At 38.8% G+C, this 18,133-nt stretch overlaps 1 protein-coding gene across 3 annotated transcripts in view; it reads left to right on the top strand.

The window, feature by feature from the left end:
• LOC126281945 (m7GpppN-mRNA hydrolase-like) overlaps window positions 1-18,133 on the top strand; it is a 50,859-nt gene that overhangs the window by 9,275 nt on the left and 23,451 nt on the right. For all 3 annotated transcript variants that reach the window (XM_049981292.1, XM_049981294.1, XM_049981293.1), the window contains exons 4-5: window positions 4,302-4,476; window positions 17,556-17,688. In XM_049981292.1, coding sequence (XP_049837249.1) covers window positions 4,302-4,476; window positions 17,556-17,688 — 308 coding nt within the window. The remainder of the gene's footprint in view (window positions 1-4,301; window positions 4,477-17,555; window positions 17,689-18,133) is intronic.

The following is an 18,133-nucleotide window of genomic DNA, read 5'->3' as shown; positions in this document are numbered from 1 at the left end:
CGTAAATGAAACAGGCGAAAAGGAGTACAAACGTCTCAAAAATAAGATCAACAGACACTGCAAAATGACTAAGGGTGGATAGCTAGAGGAAAAATGTAAGGATGTAGAGGCATATAACACTAGGCTTAAGGTGGATACTGCCTACAGGAAAATTAGAGAGACCTTTGGAGAAAAGAGAACTACCTGTATGAATATCAAGAGCTGAGGTGGAAAACGTGTTCTAAGCAAAGAAGGGAAAGCAGAAAGGTGGAAGGAATATATAGAGGGTTTATACAAGGGTGATGTATTGGAGGGCAATATTATGGAAATGAAAGAGGGCATAGATGAAGGTGAAATGGGAGATACGATATTGCGTGAAGAGGTCGACAGAGCACTGAAAGATTTAAGTCAAAACTAGGACCTGGGAGAAGACAGCATTCCTTTAGAGCTTCTGATAGCATTGGGATATCTAGCCATGACAAAACTCTTCCATCTGGTGAGCAAGATGTATGAGACAGGAGAAATGAATTCAGACTTCAAGAATATAATAATTTCAATTCCAAAGAAAACAAATATTGACAGGTGTGGTAATTACCAAACTATCAGCTCTTTAAGTCACGGCTGCAAAATACTAACACAAATTCCTTACAGATGGATGGAAAACCAGTTAGAAGCTGACCTCGAGGAAGATCAGTTTGGATTCCGTAGAAATGTTGAAACACGTGAGGCAATACTGACTGTACGACTTATTTTAGAAGATAGATTAAGGAAAGGCAAACCTACATTTCTAGTATTTGTAGACCTAAAGAAAGCTTTTGACAATGCTGAGTGGAATACTTTCTTTCAGATTCTGAAGGTGGCAGGGGTGAAATACAGGAAGCGAAAGGCTATTTACAATTTGTACAGAAACCAGATGGCAGTTATACGAGTAGCAGTGGTTGGAAAGGGAGTGAGACAGGGTTGTAGCCTATCGCCAATGTTATTTAATCTGTATATTGAGCAAGCAGTAATGGAAACAAAAGAAAAATTTGGAGTAGGAATTAAAATCCAAGGAGAAGAAATAAAAACTTTGAGGTTCGCCGATGACATTGTAATTCTGTCAGAGACAGCAAAGGACCTGGACGAGCAGTTGAGTGGAATGGACAGTGTCTTGAAAGGAACATCAACAAAAGCAAAATGAGGATAATGGAATATAGTCGAATTAAATCAGGTGATGCTGTAGGAATTGGTTAGGAAATGAGACACTTAAAATACTAGACGATTTTGCTGTTTGAGGATAGAGGATATGGAATGTAGACGGGCAATGCAAGGAAAGTGGTTCTGAAGAAGAGAAATTTGTTAGCATAGAGTGTAGATTTAAGTGTCAGGAACTCTTTACTGAAAGTTTTTGTATGGAGTGTAGCGTATATGGAAGTGAACCAAGGATGATAAATAGTTTAGACAAGAACAGAATAGAAGTTTTCAAAATGTGGTGCTACAGAATAATGCTGAAGATTAATGGGGTAGATTACATAACTAATGAGGAGGTACTGAATAGAATTGGGGAGAAGAGAAATTTTTGGCACAACTTGACTGAAAGAAGGGATCAATTGATAGGAAAAGTTCTGGGGCATCAAAGGATAACCAATTTAGCATTGGAGGACAGTGTGGAGGGTAAAAATCGCAGAGGGAGACCAAGAGATGAATGCACTAAGCAGATTCAGAAGGATATAAGTTGCAATAGATACTTAGAGATGAAGAAGGTTGCACAGGATAGAGTAGCATGGAGAACTGCATCAAACCAGTCTCTGGACTGAAGACAAAAACAACAACGGTATAGTAGGAGGAGGCAGATGTATAGAGCCCAAAATTTTCCAAATTGTAGCTCATGTTTCATGCACATACTGAGTAACTGTAGTTAGACCCATTCAAAATGACTGTGACACGAGCGGGGAAGACATACCGACTGGCAAATATCCGGAAAGAGTGAAATGAACAGAATTTAATGAGGTGAAGGATCATTGCAGGATTTATCATTAATGTTCAATAATATTGTCTTCAGTATAAAGCCTACTTAATTATGTATGCATTTATTAGTGACTATATTACCAGGCGAGTGGTGAAAACTAAGTAGAAATACTATTTGTTGTACAAAGCACTGCTAGTTTTGATAGATATGACTACACAGCATATGGAACGTAATATTCCTCACAGATACCATCAGAGTGCAGCAGTGAAGGACTGTTACTCCAGATATACAGTGTGTTTCAGATGATGAGGACAACTTGTGTTTATTAGGAGCCTGCTCTTCAAGATTCTCAGAAAGTTCAGAGACTAGCATTTCAATGCCTCCTCCCTTGCTGCCCCATACCCAGACAACCGCTAGACAGAAAAGTGCAAATTCAGAGTAACTGAACATAGAAAAACAAAAGCTGAAGCTTATTGAGAATCAGGCATTAAAATCAGAGACACAAGATGACAATTATCATTTTGTAATAAGTTTGCTCCTTATCATGCAGAAATTGTTGCTGAAGCTCAGTTAAGGGCTATAATTAAAATGAAGCAAATTCTGTCAGAAGAATTGCAACAGTCTTCAACCGATTCCATTGCACATTCTTTCTTTTCTTGTTACGGATCTAAAAATATTCAAGCTGAAACTATCCTTTCAAACTTCCAAGCTTCCAAACACTTCAATAACGTCAGTGAACTGTCATGAACATTATTACAGCCCCCTGTCAGCTATGTTGTAAATTGTTAACTGTGATGAATATGTAACAGATTGTAACAGCCATTCTGAAATTTGCATTTTACTTCTGTAGTAAACTTAAAACAGACAATACTATATAAGAAATGTCTCTTTACTCATTCTAAAGTTATTCCAGAGTTTATCTTTATCTTTTCTCCAGTCACTGTGTACCAGTGGAATTCTCCTACAGTCATCTGCCTCTCGTTGGTTTTACACAGCCATTCATGACTGCCTTGCATTTTGAGACCACTGTTTTCTGCTAAAAGTGAATTTTCTGAGTTAAGGAAAATAACATTTTATCAAGACTGGTCGACAGTTACTACTCCCCACTGTTCAGATGGCACTGCATCATGGGCAGTATGAACACCCCATGACATCACGTTGGTTTGGGGTACCTACTTCGATTTGTGGGTAACGTAAATTCTGTCTAAGTAATTGTTGCAAATACAGTTGGTTTTAATAGTGTGTGTGTGTGTGTGTGTGTGTGTGTGTGTGTGTGTGTGTGTGTGTGTGTGTGTGTGTGTGTGAGAGAGAGAGAGAGAGAGAGAGAGAGAGAGAGAGAGCTGATATTTTGTGAACAGGGGGTACTTATCTGCTTTTTGCACATCAGCATGTGGATGAGTATTTTTAATTGACAGTGAATTTGTTTGTTCTGAAATGCAGATTTTCTTCTTGCCTTTTTCTTTCTTTCCGTATTATAACTTATTTACTCTTCACCTTTCCTGCAGTTAAAGAAAACTAATGGCAATGAAATTGGACGAAATGAAATGATAATATTGTCTCAATCATCTGTTAGTTCTGTGTCACAAAATGGAGCAGAGGCTATAATTGATATAATGGTGAGCTCTGTAAAACAACTGGTGGCTTTTTGTGCTGCCTTACTTCTTGTATCATCTTATTATACAGTCATTTTATCTATCTATTGAGTGCAAGTTGTTGCAATGGTTAAGATACTGAACTACTTCAGTCTGAAATTTTCTGAGTGGTGAGAGCTGTCCGTGACTTTTGTTTGGAACTAGTGATGTTGAAATCCGCCATTCTGACTTTTTTTGCCTTACTTATATTATGTAAAGTTAATGCCTGGAATAACATGACCATTTACTTCCCAGTCCTCATCCATTTCAAAATGTGCTATGTCTTGAACGTATGGGCATTTACAAAAATGTTTTCAGAGAGTGGGGGGGGGGGGGGGAGGGGAGGGGGGGGGGGTCAGACTTTAAAATTTCAATTCTTTATATAAATGAGTTGGTCAGTTTTGATATGTGTTATGCCACAAGAACTAAATTTTATAGGGGAAACAAAAAACTTATTATATCTCAGGAAACTGAGTGCTTCCATTGACTTTTAGATGTGTATGATAACCTGTAAGGGGAGGGGAGGAAGGGGACAAATGCTTCCTTTCTTCCCCCCCCCCCTCCCTTGCAATTGTCTCTGCTTCAGTGACAGTGGGATGTTAAACTCTAATCTTAGTTTACCCTTTTTTTCATTTCCTTTGATGTGTTTGAATTATTTTCTTTCAATTTTATAAAAGTAACTGTAATGTGTAGTTAAGTCTTATATACAAGTTATGATTATCCTCTGCTGCACGTATCTGTAGACGGATACGACGCTGGATCGCTGAGAAGCAACAACAGCCACCATCACAGCAACAACTGCAGTTGCAGCAGCAGCAGCCACCACCAAAATTTGATCGTAACAAGATAATAATTGATGTGGATGATTCTCAGTCATCTAAGAATAGAAAGCAGCAACAGTTTTCTCAAGCTTTGCAGGTATGCTGACATTTACAAATGAAGATTGCAGTTGTAGGCCTAACCTTTATGAAGAAATGAAAAGTGCTTTCTTACCAACCGGTTAAACTAGAATGGTTCCTGCATGCTTGATGGAGCATTCAAACTCTGCTATTCTTCAACACCAGTCCATAGTGATAATCACTGCCTCATCTCAGTTAGTAGTTGCTGTTTCTGTGTATCATGCTTTTCAAGTTAAGTAGCACCACTTAACCACCTTTTACATTTAGACTTGATAAATTATTTTAAAATATTTGACTGCAGGTATTCTTCGTCTTCCACCCACAGATGGAATGTGAAAACAACTATTATTTATGACTGTGTTATTTATAATTAATCTGATTTTAACTTCACCATCTTTATGGAAGTGATGAAAAGGGGTCTGAAGATTATTTACAGATTTTGCCATGAAAACTGGTGCTCTAAATTTTCAAAATAATTTTTTCTGTGTTATTAGTTCTTTTTCTTAATGTAGCCCAATTGAGGTTTTTGAGCATTATTGTTACACTCTCGCACAAGACTAACGTTTATGTTACCTTCCTCTGTATATGCTGTGGCTGCTATGTTTGTCTCACAAGCTACCAATCCTATGCAGTAGAAGTGGGTATTCTAGTCAAGGTTGTAAAAGTGTTATTTGTAAGCAGTCTCTTTTGTAAACAAACAGTTTGTTTTTAGACAACGACAGGTCTCATGATCCTAATTTTTGGGGGGTTTCAGATTCCTATTCTGCATAAGGCAACTGGATTTAGGTGGGAATTAATCAGAGCTTTCTCTCTCATGTCACTAATGTAAAATTCTTCATAGCAGGAAATACCTGGCCTGGCTTTGCTCTCCTCAGAAGTTAAAACTAAAAAGACTAAGAAAAATTTGTTATGGATGATAAAAGGTTTTGATATATCGCCTGGTTTGTTGAGAGATGATCCGCAGGCTATGCACAATATTATTGTACAACCTAGTGTGAGGCATGGCATGACATGGAGGCAAGGAGAAAAATTTGCACTTTCAATGTCAGCACACTAATTCAACCTGTGAAATTACACACTCTAGTGTCAGAGCTAGATTGATGACCAGTTCTCATACTCAAAAAACATTCATTGAAGAAGACATACAAACTATGGTAATTACCAGATCTTCAGGAGTAAACAAAAAAAAGGGGGGGGGGGGGGCTCACTGATACCTCTCTGGTCATGGCATGTGTAATACACAAATGTATATAAGCTCAGAGAAGTCATGACCATGTTCCAACAAAAAGTAGACATTGATAATGTCTGTACATCCACTAATATAGATGGCAGAAAAGACCCAAAAAATGATGAAAATTGTGGCTCAAACTCCAGAAAGTTACAGCTTAAATTCCTAAAGGAGACCAAAGATTATGTTGGGTGATTTCAATGTGCAAATCAACAAAGAAAGAGAGGAACAGAAAACCATAAGCCAATATCCAGCCTTCAGATTTGTGAACAGAAATGGCACAAGACTGAGCAAAATAACTTAAAAATCATGTCAACATCTCTGAAAAAAGTTCCGTGGAAACAAAAAGATGTGGAGAAGCAAGACATTGGTGAATATCGGATCAATCACATAGCCATTTTCTAGCCTATACAAAAGAAATCCCCGACGTTTTAGTCTGTGGAGACACAAACATTGGCTGAGACCACTGTTTGACAAGAATCAAATGGATATTTTTATTGAAGAAAATAAATTAGAGAAAACCATGGAACATGAATAACCAAAATTTAATACCACTGAGAGAGAACTATACGTACCCCTGATGGGAATCAAAATTTGAAGAAGTGCTGGAAGAACACAAAGAAACGTCAAAAATAAACAACACTTCTGTGAAATCAGGAAACAAGTGATGAAAAATATAAGGAAAACCAAGAGGAAATACGTGAAAGAGTAGTTGAACTCAAACGGATTTTTTTTTCGCAACAACAACACACAAGAATTCTGTTCGGGACATCTGCAGGAATAATCTGAATATACACCTCGAGTATTGTAGTGCGTGAAGGACCAGATGCTACGTAAGATGATGGCATTGGGTCATCGATATTAAGATCTATCATAGATGTCAGGATCTAGCTGGACCATCGTCCATTGGCCATAGGCAAGCAATGGATTGGTGAGAGATGATTTGTTTGGCACCCAGAGGCCCTAATAAAACATCATTAGCAAGCAAATATTTATTGTTCCAAAAATACACTGTTGTCTTCCTCCATGGCTTCCAGGAACAATTGGGACCAGAAGTGGTGCACGTTGCAGCAGTGGAGGCACAGATTCAGTGTCCAGCAACGTCACAGGTCACTGACTGCAGTTCAGCCAGTGTTGTCCCCACTACCTCAGACAGTAACAGCTCGAGAAAATAGATAACCAGGGCACTCTGGTTGATATCATAGATGGCGCCTCAGGAAGCACCCTCTGGCTCTGCATAGAGGGGACAAAGTCATCTCAGGTGCACTGGGTATCCAGTAGGAATAAGGACCACACCATCTCCCTCCCTTCCTCCCACCACCCCCACCCCCACCCCAACCCTACCCCTACCCCTGTGATTATGATTGTTGGCTGTTTCCTGACCCAGCCTGCTGGTTGGCTACCAGAAGACCTGTTGACTGATGTCACTCACAGATTGCCACAGTCGTGAATCCAATTGCAGCACCTTGGTTTGCAGTGGCCATCTCCTCCAGGCAGAACTTGATATTCCATCAGGGGTGAAAACAGTCTGGATGAGCAGAGGGTATATCAACATAGGTCCCTCTTCCATGCTAGATGGCTACAGACTAGCATGCTTCCTCTGGAAAAGCAGTAATATTTATACCAAGCTGGCCCATAAGCTTTGCCACTGCAAGACAGCTGTGACATAAAATGAAAGTTGTCTCAGCTTCATGAGTGGTGGCAGTCAGTACACTGAATAGGTATTCTTGCCTCAGAGTTACACCTAGTTACTCCACTCTGTCAGATCAATGCCTTTTTGGCATTCTGCTGGCTGTTGATACTGACATGCTTAGCTTGCCTGTTGTGTTACCACGGGAAGACTTCTAAAATTTTATTCAATTACCACACTTATTACCTCGTGGCATTTAAATATTTTTGTTTCAGAGAATAAGATGTAACGCTCATCTTTACCAGTCAGGAAACTGGCTTAATATTTTTCTGCACTCCTTAACTGTCCTACACCCCCCCTTTTTTGCAGGGTTTCTAAGGAAATCTCCACTTACACACTCACCTAATCCTCGCCACTTTCATAGGAGAAGGTTCACAGGTACATCCTCAAACTCGAAAATAACAGAGCTTTGGGAAAAGCTGGTATCACCACAGAAGTACTGCAAAATCTTGGATCAGATTCCCTCAGAGGACTCTTGCAAATCATAACAGAGGTTTGGCAGACAGAAAAGCTTTCTGAAGATTGGGAATGTGCACTCATTCTTCCACTCTACAAAGAAGGTGACAAAATAGATTTAAATAACTATAGTGGAGACTCCCTGCTTCAAGTTACACACAAAATTCTGTCAGCATGCTTACTTCAAATATTTCAGAAGCAATTTGATCACCAAACTGGCAAATACCAAATTGACTTGCTGTGGTTGACATTGTATTGAACAAATATTTAATTTAAAATACCAAGCATCCAGGAGCAACCAGATATATGATCGTTTGTGAACTTGAAGAAAGCATAAGACTTAATCAGTTGCCAGTTCCTCTTTTTCGTCCTTGAAGAGCAAGGATGAATCTCGTCACTGACTAACACAACATCCAAAGTTTTATTTATGGGTGAGGTGTCACAACCATTTTGCATCAAAACTTGTTTGTCATGGCAACAGTCTGTCTCATCCTCTTCAGTTCGATTTTTGTCAGAGTCATCCAAGAATGGGTATTGGAATTTATAATCAATACTATTGAAAATCCATGTAACCTGGGGGACCTAAAAAGACATAAATTTATTGCTTAGCTGTAGCAGACAGTCGGGCAGTACTAGCAGGCAACAACGACAATAAGTAAACAGGTAGAAACTCTTTCAGAAATATGCTAAAAGAGTTAATCTCCAAATATCCTTTCAGAAAAAGAGCATCTGCTCAAAACATCCTTCTACAAACTGAATACAAAATATGGACAAAACAAGATTGTTCCATACTTCAAGAATTTAAGTGAAGTCCTTGAACTTACAAAGTGTGAGAGAATGGCACAGAAAATTTGCAAGCAAGAGCTTAAAAGAGATTATGGCAAACAAGATACTACAAGAAGTGGATGTTTATACAAACAAAAATCAGACACTATAACACATTCATCAAACCTGAAGTTTTGTACATCGGCAGTATGCTTAACACTCCATACAAAAAGGTTATCTGAAAGATGTCCTAAAAGAGCAACACAAAATACTGAGAAAGATGCTTGGCCCAAAAAGAACAGAATACTGATACAGACTAAAACTCCAAAAACAACTGAAAAATTATCAAATCTCATGGCAGACATCAGAATAAGAAGACAGAAGTTTTATGGCTATATCCACAGACTCCCAACAACAAGACTCACTGACAAAATTGTGACATACATAGAATAACTCTAAACAATATTCTGGATCCAGCAGGTGGGCAAGGATTTAGAAAAAGCTCTATTAAACACTTTCAGTAGAAACTTGTACAGACAAAAAAATTCTAAATGGGACCTACTATCAGAGAAAAACTCACCACCAGACCAGGAACAAAGTGGACTGAAAAAGAAAAAAAGTATCCACAGAGGAAAAAGTGGAAGGTGCTTGGAAACTGTGATGAGTGAAATGAATAGCTTTGCATCATTTCATGGGATCCAGTTGGTCCTAGTAATACCTGCAATAATAATAATAATAATAATAATAATAACTGAATTCTTTCCTCATTCTTTCCCAGTTTAGAGCATGTGCTCCACCCCTAATGACCTTTTCGGTAACAGGACATTAAAGTTCCTTCCTTCATTCCTTTTTGTCATGCATGTCTTGAGTGTTGTAAGCATGTGATAGCAATCAGTTGAAATCTAGATATTTCTTTAGCTTGCTTGAAATGCATAATTGCTGTAGGGTATCATTGTTTGATCACCCAGGAAAGCCACTTGTCAGCTCTTGCAACACCAAGAAGAATAAATGTGACCATAAATTAGGTTAGGTACATCACAACATGCAAATGGTTACCATTAGCGAAATGTAATTTCATGTCGTACATATTGTAGACAAACAGGAAAGGGCCCACAGTGGTGCCTAACTAATTGTTCATAAGCAATATAAAAACAATTGAAAGCTAAAGAAGAACTCTGATGAATGAATGGCTGCTTGCATAAAAAGTTGTTGGCTGCTGTGCAGAGACTTTAATGTGGTAGTTTCAGGTTTTGGAGGAGGGGGAGGTAGGGTGTTTTAATCATGGTAGTGTAATATGCTGCCCAAGAGGTCGGGCCTGAAATACCATGTTCACAACCCTGTCAGCTGAAGAAGCAATTGCATGTTATCTATTACCAAATACTTTGTGTACTCCATTTTGCTTTGGATTATGCATTGCTTGTTGTTTCCTTTTCTTATTTTGAAATGAGTAAAGACTAATCCTAGTCCATCCAGTGATTTGAGTACGACTCTCACAACACCAGAAGGGTTCAGTGATCTGTATTACCACTTGTCAGTTGTGCTTTTGCAGAAACCCAGAACATAGGCACAGGCTGGCAGCCGTGTGAAATGGATGTGGGGCTTGTTTCCCGGCACCTTTTCCCGACCTTTGTGTGGTCTAAGTTTGTTTGTTTACACTTACGGTCAGCTGCCACCTTATAGTGTCTCCACCTTAGAGAGCTGTGACAACATGGAAGTGTTGCCCTCAATACCCATTCAAAATAACGCTTTGTGGCTGGTTGTGCTAGATCGCTGAAGCAGCCACATCTGGTCCACTTTAACTGTCAGGTCTCTTCTCTCACTATCCAGATTATAGGATCAAACAACAATAGAGTTTTTATTGGGGATGATCTGTTGGTGGTTATGGAACTCAGTGAACCTAATATTGACCTTAATATTGAAGATATTTTATGCTGAGTTAACAAGATAGATTGGAAACAGAAGTGATTGGAAAGAAATATTTATAACTTGAGATTTAAACGCCCATACTGAATGAATCATTCATGAACCTATATTAGGTTCTTGTAGGGATAACATATTAAATGCTAATGAAGAAATGAAGAACTACACTTCAGTTGTAACATCATCAGTCTTCCATCAATATATTGTAACTATTTTTCAGCTTTTGCCCTATTGATATTTTTACTCTGTTCTCACCAGTCTTGATTTCACCTGAGTGAAAGAGCTTATAGTCTCAACTTTCTATCTCGCCATTCTCTCCCCATCTCATTTCACACATCTAATCTGTTCCTTTTCATCTCTTGTTTTGCATTCTCTAGCTTTCCTGCTTGCAGTAGTGTCCTCACATTCCATGTTCCAACCCTTATCTTTCCTTCCTTCACTGTCCCTTTCTTCCGTTATAATATGTCTACTCTCGATGTGTTCCCCTCCCAGAGACCCAAATGAAGGGAAGTTCTAACTCAGGAATCTTTCAGATGGAGAGACATACCATGTACTGCTTGTGTAAATAATGTGGTAGTTTCCTGTTACTTTCCACATAGGCAGTAGGTTGCCAGCCGCTCACTATGAGTCAGACACTGTCTGTAGCCGCCCCTCTGGGGTACAGTCGCTTCTTGTACTCTTTTTTTGTACCCAAAGAGGATCATGAGCGATCCATTTCTACTTTAAAATAGTTAATGGGAACAAACCAGAAAACTTCAATTTTCTTGGTATAAAAAGTGTCCTTGGCCCACAGGTTATTCTGTAACAAATAAATTGTATTGTATTTTGATTGGTGGGTGTGAGAATGAAAAAGGATGGACTTAAACTTCTTTCAGAGAATGTGTGACTAAAAATTTTGACACAAAAGCAGGGAAACGCCTGAATTCAAGAAGGCATGTTTAGGATCAAGAGGGTTTTCAATTGTTGGTTCTTATCTACATCTACGTGGTTATTCTGCTATTCACAATAAAGTGCCTGGCAGAGGGTTCAGTGAACCATCTTCGTGCTGTCTCTCTACTGTTCCACACTCGAACGGCACACGGGAAAAATGAGCACTTAAATTTTTTCGTGTGAGCCCTGATTTCTCTCATTTTATCGTGATGATCATTTCTCCCTGTGTAGGTGGTTGCCAACAGAATGTTTTCGCAATTGGAGGAGAAAACTGGTGATTGAAATTTCATGAGAAGATCCCATCGCAACGAAAAACGCCTTTGTTTTAATGATTGCCACTCCAATTCACGTATCATGTCTGTGACACTATCTCCCCTATTTCGCAATAATACAAAACGAGCTGCCCTTCTTTGTACTTTTTCGATGTCATCCATCAGTCCCAACTGATGCGAATCCCACACCGCACAGCAGTAATCCAGAATAGGGCGGACAAGCATAGTGTAAGCACTCTCTTTGGTAGACCTGTTGCACCTTCTAAATGTTCTGCCAATCTAATCACAGTCTTTGATTTGCTCTACCCACAATATTATTTATGAGATCATCCCAATTTAGGTTATTTGTAATTGTAATCCCTAAGTATTTAGTTGAATTTACAGCCGTCAGACTTGTGTGACTTATCGTGTAATCGAAATTTAGCTGATTTCTTTTAGTACTCATGTGAATAACTTCGGACTTTTCCTTATTCAGGGTCAATTGCCACCTTTTGCAACATACAGATATCTTACCTAAATCATTTTGCAAGTCATTTTGATCATCTGATGACTTTACAAGACGGTAAATGACAGCGTGATCTGCAAACAGTCTAAGACGGCTACTCAGATTGTCTCCTATGTCGTTGCTATAAATCAGGAACAATAGAGGGCCTATAACACATCCTTGGGGAATGCAGGATATTACTTCTGTTTTACTCTATGACTTTCGGTCTATCACTACGAACTGTGACCTTTCTGACAGGAAATCACAAATCCAATCGCACAACTGAGGCGATACTCCGTAGGCACACAGTTTGATTAGAAGATGCTTGTGAGGAACAGTGTCGAAAGCCTTCCGGAAATCTAAAAATATGGAATCAATTTGACATCTCCTGTCAATAGCACTTATTACTTCATGAATATAAAGAGCTAGTTGTGTTTCACAAGAATGATATTTTCTGAATCCATGCTGACTATATGTCAATAAATCGTTTTCTTCGAGGTACTTCATAATGTTCGAATACAGTATATGTTCTAAAACCCTATTGCAAATCGACGTTAGTGATATAGGCCTGTAGTTCAGCAGATTAGTCCTACTTCCCTTTTTGGGTATTGGTGTGACTTGAGCAATCTTCCAGTCTTTAGCTCATATCCTTCTATGAGCGAGTAGTTGTATATAATTGCTAAATATGGAGCTATTTTATCAGCATACTCTTGGAGGTACCTGGCTGGTATACAATCTGGACGGAGGCCTTGCCTTTATTAAGTGATTTAAGCTGCTTTGTTACACCGAGGGTATCTACTTCTGTGTTTCTCATCTTGGCAATTGTTCTTGATTGGAATTAAGGAATATGTACTTCACCTTCTTTGGTGAAGGAGTTTCGAAAAACCGTGTTTAAAATAACTCTGCTTTAGTGGCACTGTCGTCAGTGACTTCACCGTTGTTATCGTGCAGTGAAGGTATTGATTGTGTCTCGTCACTGGTGTGCTTTATGTATGACCGTAATCTCTTTGGGTTTTCTGCCAGATTTCGAGACAGAATTTTGTTGTGGAAATTATTAAAAGCATCTCGCATTGAAGTACACGCCATATTTCGAACTTCTGTAAAACTTTGCCAGTCTTGGGGATTTTGCGTTCTTTTAAATTTGGCCTGATTTTGTTTTGTTTCGTTGCTTCTGCAACAACGTTCTGACCCGTTTTGTGTACAATGGGGGATCAGTACTACCACTTATTAATTTATGTGGTACATATCTCTCAATTGCTGTTGATACTATCTCTTTGAAAACATTCCACAACTTTTTTACACTTACATGATCAGATCGGAAGGAGGAAAGACTGTCTCTTAAAATGACGTTAAGAGCATTTTTATCAGCTTTTTTAAATAGATATATTTTGCGGTTCTTTTTTATGGTTGTAGGTGTTACGGTATTCAGCCTCGCAGCAACTGCCTTGTGGTCGCTAATCCCTGTATTTGTCACAACACTCACTATTTGTCCAGGATTATTTGTTGCTCAAAGGTCAAGTATGCTTTCACAACCATTTACGCTTCGAGTGGGCTCATGAACTAATTGTTCAAAATAATTTTCTGAGAAAGCATTCAGTACAATTTCGGATGATGTTTTATGCCTGCCACCAGCTTTAAACGTATAATTTTTCCAGCATATCGAGGGTAGATTGAAGTCACCACTGCCTATAATTGTATGAGCGGGGTACTTACTTGAAATTATGGGTGAGTTGGACATTTAATTTCTGAACAAGCCAAACTTCTAGGCATGAAACATAATGCAATTATGAAACAAAATTGATTCATAATTGAGAGGCTTATTGATGTCGTTTATTTCGTGAGCAAGCAAGAGCTCGCATTAAGAGGAAATTTTGAAAATGAAAGTTCTGGCAACAAAGATAATTAATTACCTTGAATTGTTGGAGCTTTTGTCTAGGCAGGAACTGTGTATTCGTTATCACTTGCTGAGCACATCCAGGTCCAAGGGAACATCAGACACAATTCAAAAATAATTAATAGAGTTGGTCACCAGTGTCATTAATGATTGCATTAAAGAAGAGTTACAGTCATTTGAATTTGTTGTAATGCTAGCAAATAAAAGGCTGGGTGTTTTGTGTAAGTCACAAATGAGTGTTATTCTCATGTTTTGTACACAAGACAGTCCCACAGGAAGATTTATTGGTGTTCACAATGTTTCTGGTGACAAAACTGCTCAAGGTTTTTTAGAAATTATACCCAGTGCACTTGATGCTCATGGAGTTACTGACAAAGTAATGAGCCAAGCATATGTTGAAAGACATTTCCCAAAATATCACCATAGATAATGAAGATTGGGATGCAGAGTCACACAACAATGCTTCTGGCTTCCTTAGCATTCTTAATAAAACTCAATTCGTTTTTGTGCTTTGCAGGAAGTAATGGCAGCTAAACATGGAGGTGTTCAAAACTTGCTTAAGCAAAAATGTCTGTGAGCTATATTTTTGCACTGTTATGCTCATATACTTAATGTAGTGCTGTTACGTTGTTCTAAAAATATCATAGCAGTTAGGCTTTTCTTTTACCAGCCTTGTGGCATTTCATTCATTTTTAGCACTTCCTCAAAGAGGATACAACTTTTAGAAAATAGAGGTTTCAGATTGCCTCAAAAATGTACTACATGCTGGAATTTCAATTCATGAACTGTTAAGACAATATATGTCATATGTTGAAAGACATTTCCCAAAATATCACCCTAGATAATGAAGATTGGGATGCAGAGTCACACAACAATGCTTCTGGCTTCCTTAGCATTCTTAATAAAACTCAATTTGTTTTTGTGCTTTGCAGTTACAAAGATGTATTTGTATATGCTGACCATCTGTAAGCACTTCTTCAGCACAAAATTTCAAGTGATATTAGTATGTACAATGCCGAAATCAAGAAGCCATAAGTTTGTTAAAGGATACACACTTAAAAGTATTAAAAATTGCCTTAGAAAAATTGATGCACAGATGTCCTGTATAAGAAGATGTAAGGTAAGCCTACCCACAATTAATCCAATAGCTTTGCCACTGCTTGAAACACAGTCTGCTTGTTATGTACACTGGTGGAAAGGAGATGCTTAAGAAGAGTATGGAATTGGGTTGGCCAACAGTGAGAGAAGAACATCAATTGAACTACAAGGAGAGGACGGACAAGATAGCAGGAGGTGAAAGTTGGAAAGCAAGGAACAGCATCTACCCTGCTGAACATTCACACGATAGTTATGATGACACAATTTCTGACTTCAAGAATTAAATATGGTTTAAAGGCTCCATATGCTGCTGTCAGAGATTGTAAACACTGTCTCACAGAAGCAAAGAAGGCCTGGATATTTTCCTTGGGAATCCCTTTCTGTGAAGTTAGTGTACATCTTTTGCAAAGCATGAGTAACAGCTGTTAGAGTACAGGTGTAGATGTTGAATTACCTGAAAACATGAAATTCAGCTACTCAACAAGGCTGGACTGTAATTCACCTTCCTATTGCACTCTGATGCATTTGTAGTTTTCTGACAAATGAAAACGATGCACTGTATGGATTCACCTGTCCAGCCTGCAGCAGATAGCATTGTGCTGCCTTTTTTGACGAATCACACCCATTGCAGGGTTCAAACATTGAAGCTATTCTGTGAACAAATCTTGAAACATTCATCTTTGTCCATCATCTCGGAACTTCTGTAGCATCTGATGAAGTCCCACTTGTGGCCATAGCCAGAGTTCACATTGTCTTAGCGGTGGGTGGGGTGCAAGTTGAATTACATATACTGCTCTGTAGACTTCCTTTGAAATGTTTGTTGGGAGATCTGGATATTTCCTATGCACTGTTCCACATAAGCTGTTAAGCTAAATCAGGGTCACCAGCCTTGCATAGACCTGTGAGACAGGTTAAAATAGTCACTTCCTTTATACAATTACTCTGTGACCTGTAGCCATCTGACTACTTTCAAAACCTTCCCAAACATGACCACTGGATTGGACAACAAACACAGTACCCAGTCTTTGCATCTTCACCAACCAGTTTCCTTTGTAAACCACACAGGATCACAATTTAAAGTTGGAGGATAAGTACATACTCGAGAACTCTGTGGGTCAAATTTCTATTGAAACGAAACAAAGTTGATTCTCTTCTGATATCCCCTGCCAAGTCCATTTCCTTTGTTAGACTATACCATCAGCTAACTACCTGCCCTACGCTCTTTTAGGTGGGCTCTTCCTAAACAGTGTATGTATGCTTGTTAAATAGCAACACCCACCTCAAAAACAGGTACAAGGCAAGGGATTTCCCACGCACATGGAAGGGAACACACTTCTGAACATTTTATCAACTTTCCACACATAGAGAACAACCTTACTGATCCTGACAATTAAATTACAAAATATACCTCTTCACCTCATCTGCCTCAGAGAGTTCAAACTCGCTTCCTGCACCTTACCAGGGCTGCTGAGTGTCTCCTTGGTTTTGAGAGCGGCTCACAGCTCCACAACATTTTATTCACATGCATACGTTTTGGTCAGTATACCTCCAGAGCAGAAAGCAGGTGCTGTGATTACTTATTTAGTGCTAATGCTTATAGAATTAAGGTAAAGTTTTGCTACCCTTAGACACCAACAGGAGTTTGTTCCTCAGAAGGATACTATGGGATGCCAGCCATTCTGTGGGATACACACACTCTTCTTTGAAGACCAACCATTCAGGCTAGGCCACCACACATTAGCAACATTAGGGTAACCTAGCCCCCTACCTAACAGCTGGAGAACAGCTACAGTCCCATGGACAGTGGCAAACCAGATTAATCACTATTGCAGCAGCATGCCCTATTTTACAACACACTAACTCAACTTTGTTTAACACTGACCAATCCACTTGCACAAGAGTGCACTGCTACATGTTTACACTATCTCTCTACAGTCCTAATCACTAAATGTTGATAGAATGTTCAACATGTTCTCAGCATTTGAGTTCATTCAGGACACTGTCTTTGGTTGATAAATTTTCCACAAACATTAGTGCATAATCTTATATGAGGGACAACCATACCCACAAATAGACTTCTTGAATAATAACTGCTTGGTTGTTCTTGTGAACAATTTATTCATTGACTGGTTTTGTGGCCCAGAGGCCATATCTTCAAGCTAGAGCATAAATCCAGAATGGACAACAGTAACCTAATGATGTGACATCTGAGCTATGAAACTGGCCGTTAAATAAATTACTTACAAGAGCTGCCAAGCAGCTATTGTTAAGGGTTATTGCATAAGAAAGACCAGCATTCAAAAATAGAGCACATAAAACATAAGTTCTTGCTTCTTTTTCACAAACATTTCAACATTTCAGGCAGACATACATGATATCCAGATGATTCGCCAACAGAAAAGCACTGCGGGTCCTCGTTCTCCATCGCACATTGTGCAGAAGAATGATAATGTGAGAGGACGGAAAGCTCCATTCAAAAGACAACTTTTCATTGGTAAGTTATCTCGAGGGAGATAAATTTGAATTTGTTCTGCATTACATTCTTTAAGTGTCTCAAATAAGATGCATGTTGCTATTCTTGTCCTGGAATGGTTATTTGTGTACCTTCCAGTTATGAAGAAAAGAAATTAAACCATGTTGTCTCTCTGCTTTGTTCATGATTAATGTGAACAAGATCTACATCTATACCCTACAAACCACCGTGAGGAGCTTGGGAGAAGGTATATTCCACTGTTCCAGTTATTAGGGTTTCTTTCTGTTCCATCCATATATGGAGCATGATAAGAATGAGTGTTAGAATTCCTCTGTCTTATCCTCATGATACCTGTGTGAGCAATATGTACGGTGTTGTAGTATATCGCTAGAGTAATCATTTAAAGCCGGTTCTTGAAACTTTGTTAATAATCTTTTTCAGGATAGTGTACGTCATTTCAGTTCCT

The sequence above is a fragment of the Schistocerca gregaria genome, chromosome 7 (assembly GCF_023897955.1).
Source record: "Schistocerca gregaria isolate iqSchGreg1 chromosome 7, iqSchGreg1.2, whole genome shotgun sequence".
Lineage (NCBI taxonomy): Eukaryota > Metazoa > Arthropoda > Insecta > Orthoptera > Acrididae > Schistocerca > Schistocerca gregaria.
The sequence above is the reverse complement of the archived record's forward strand: the minus strand, read 5'-3'. Positions and strand labels throughout refer to the sequence as shown.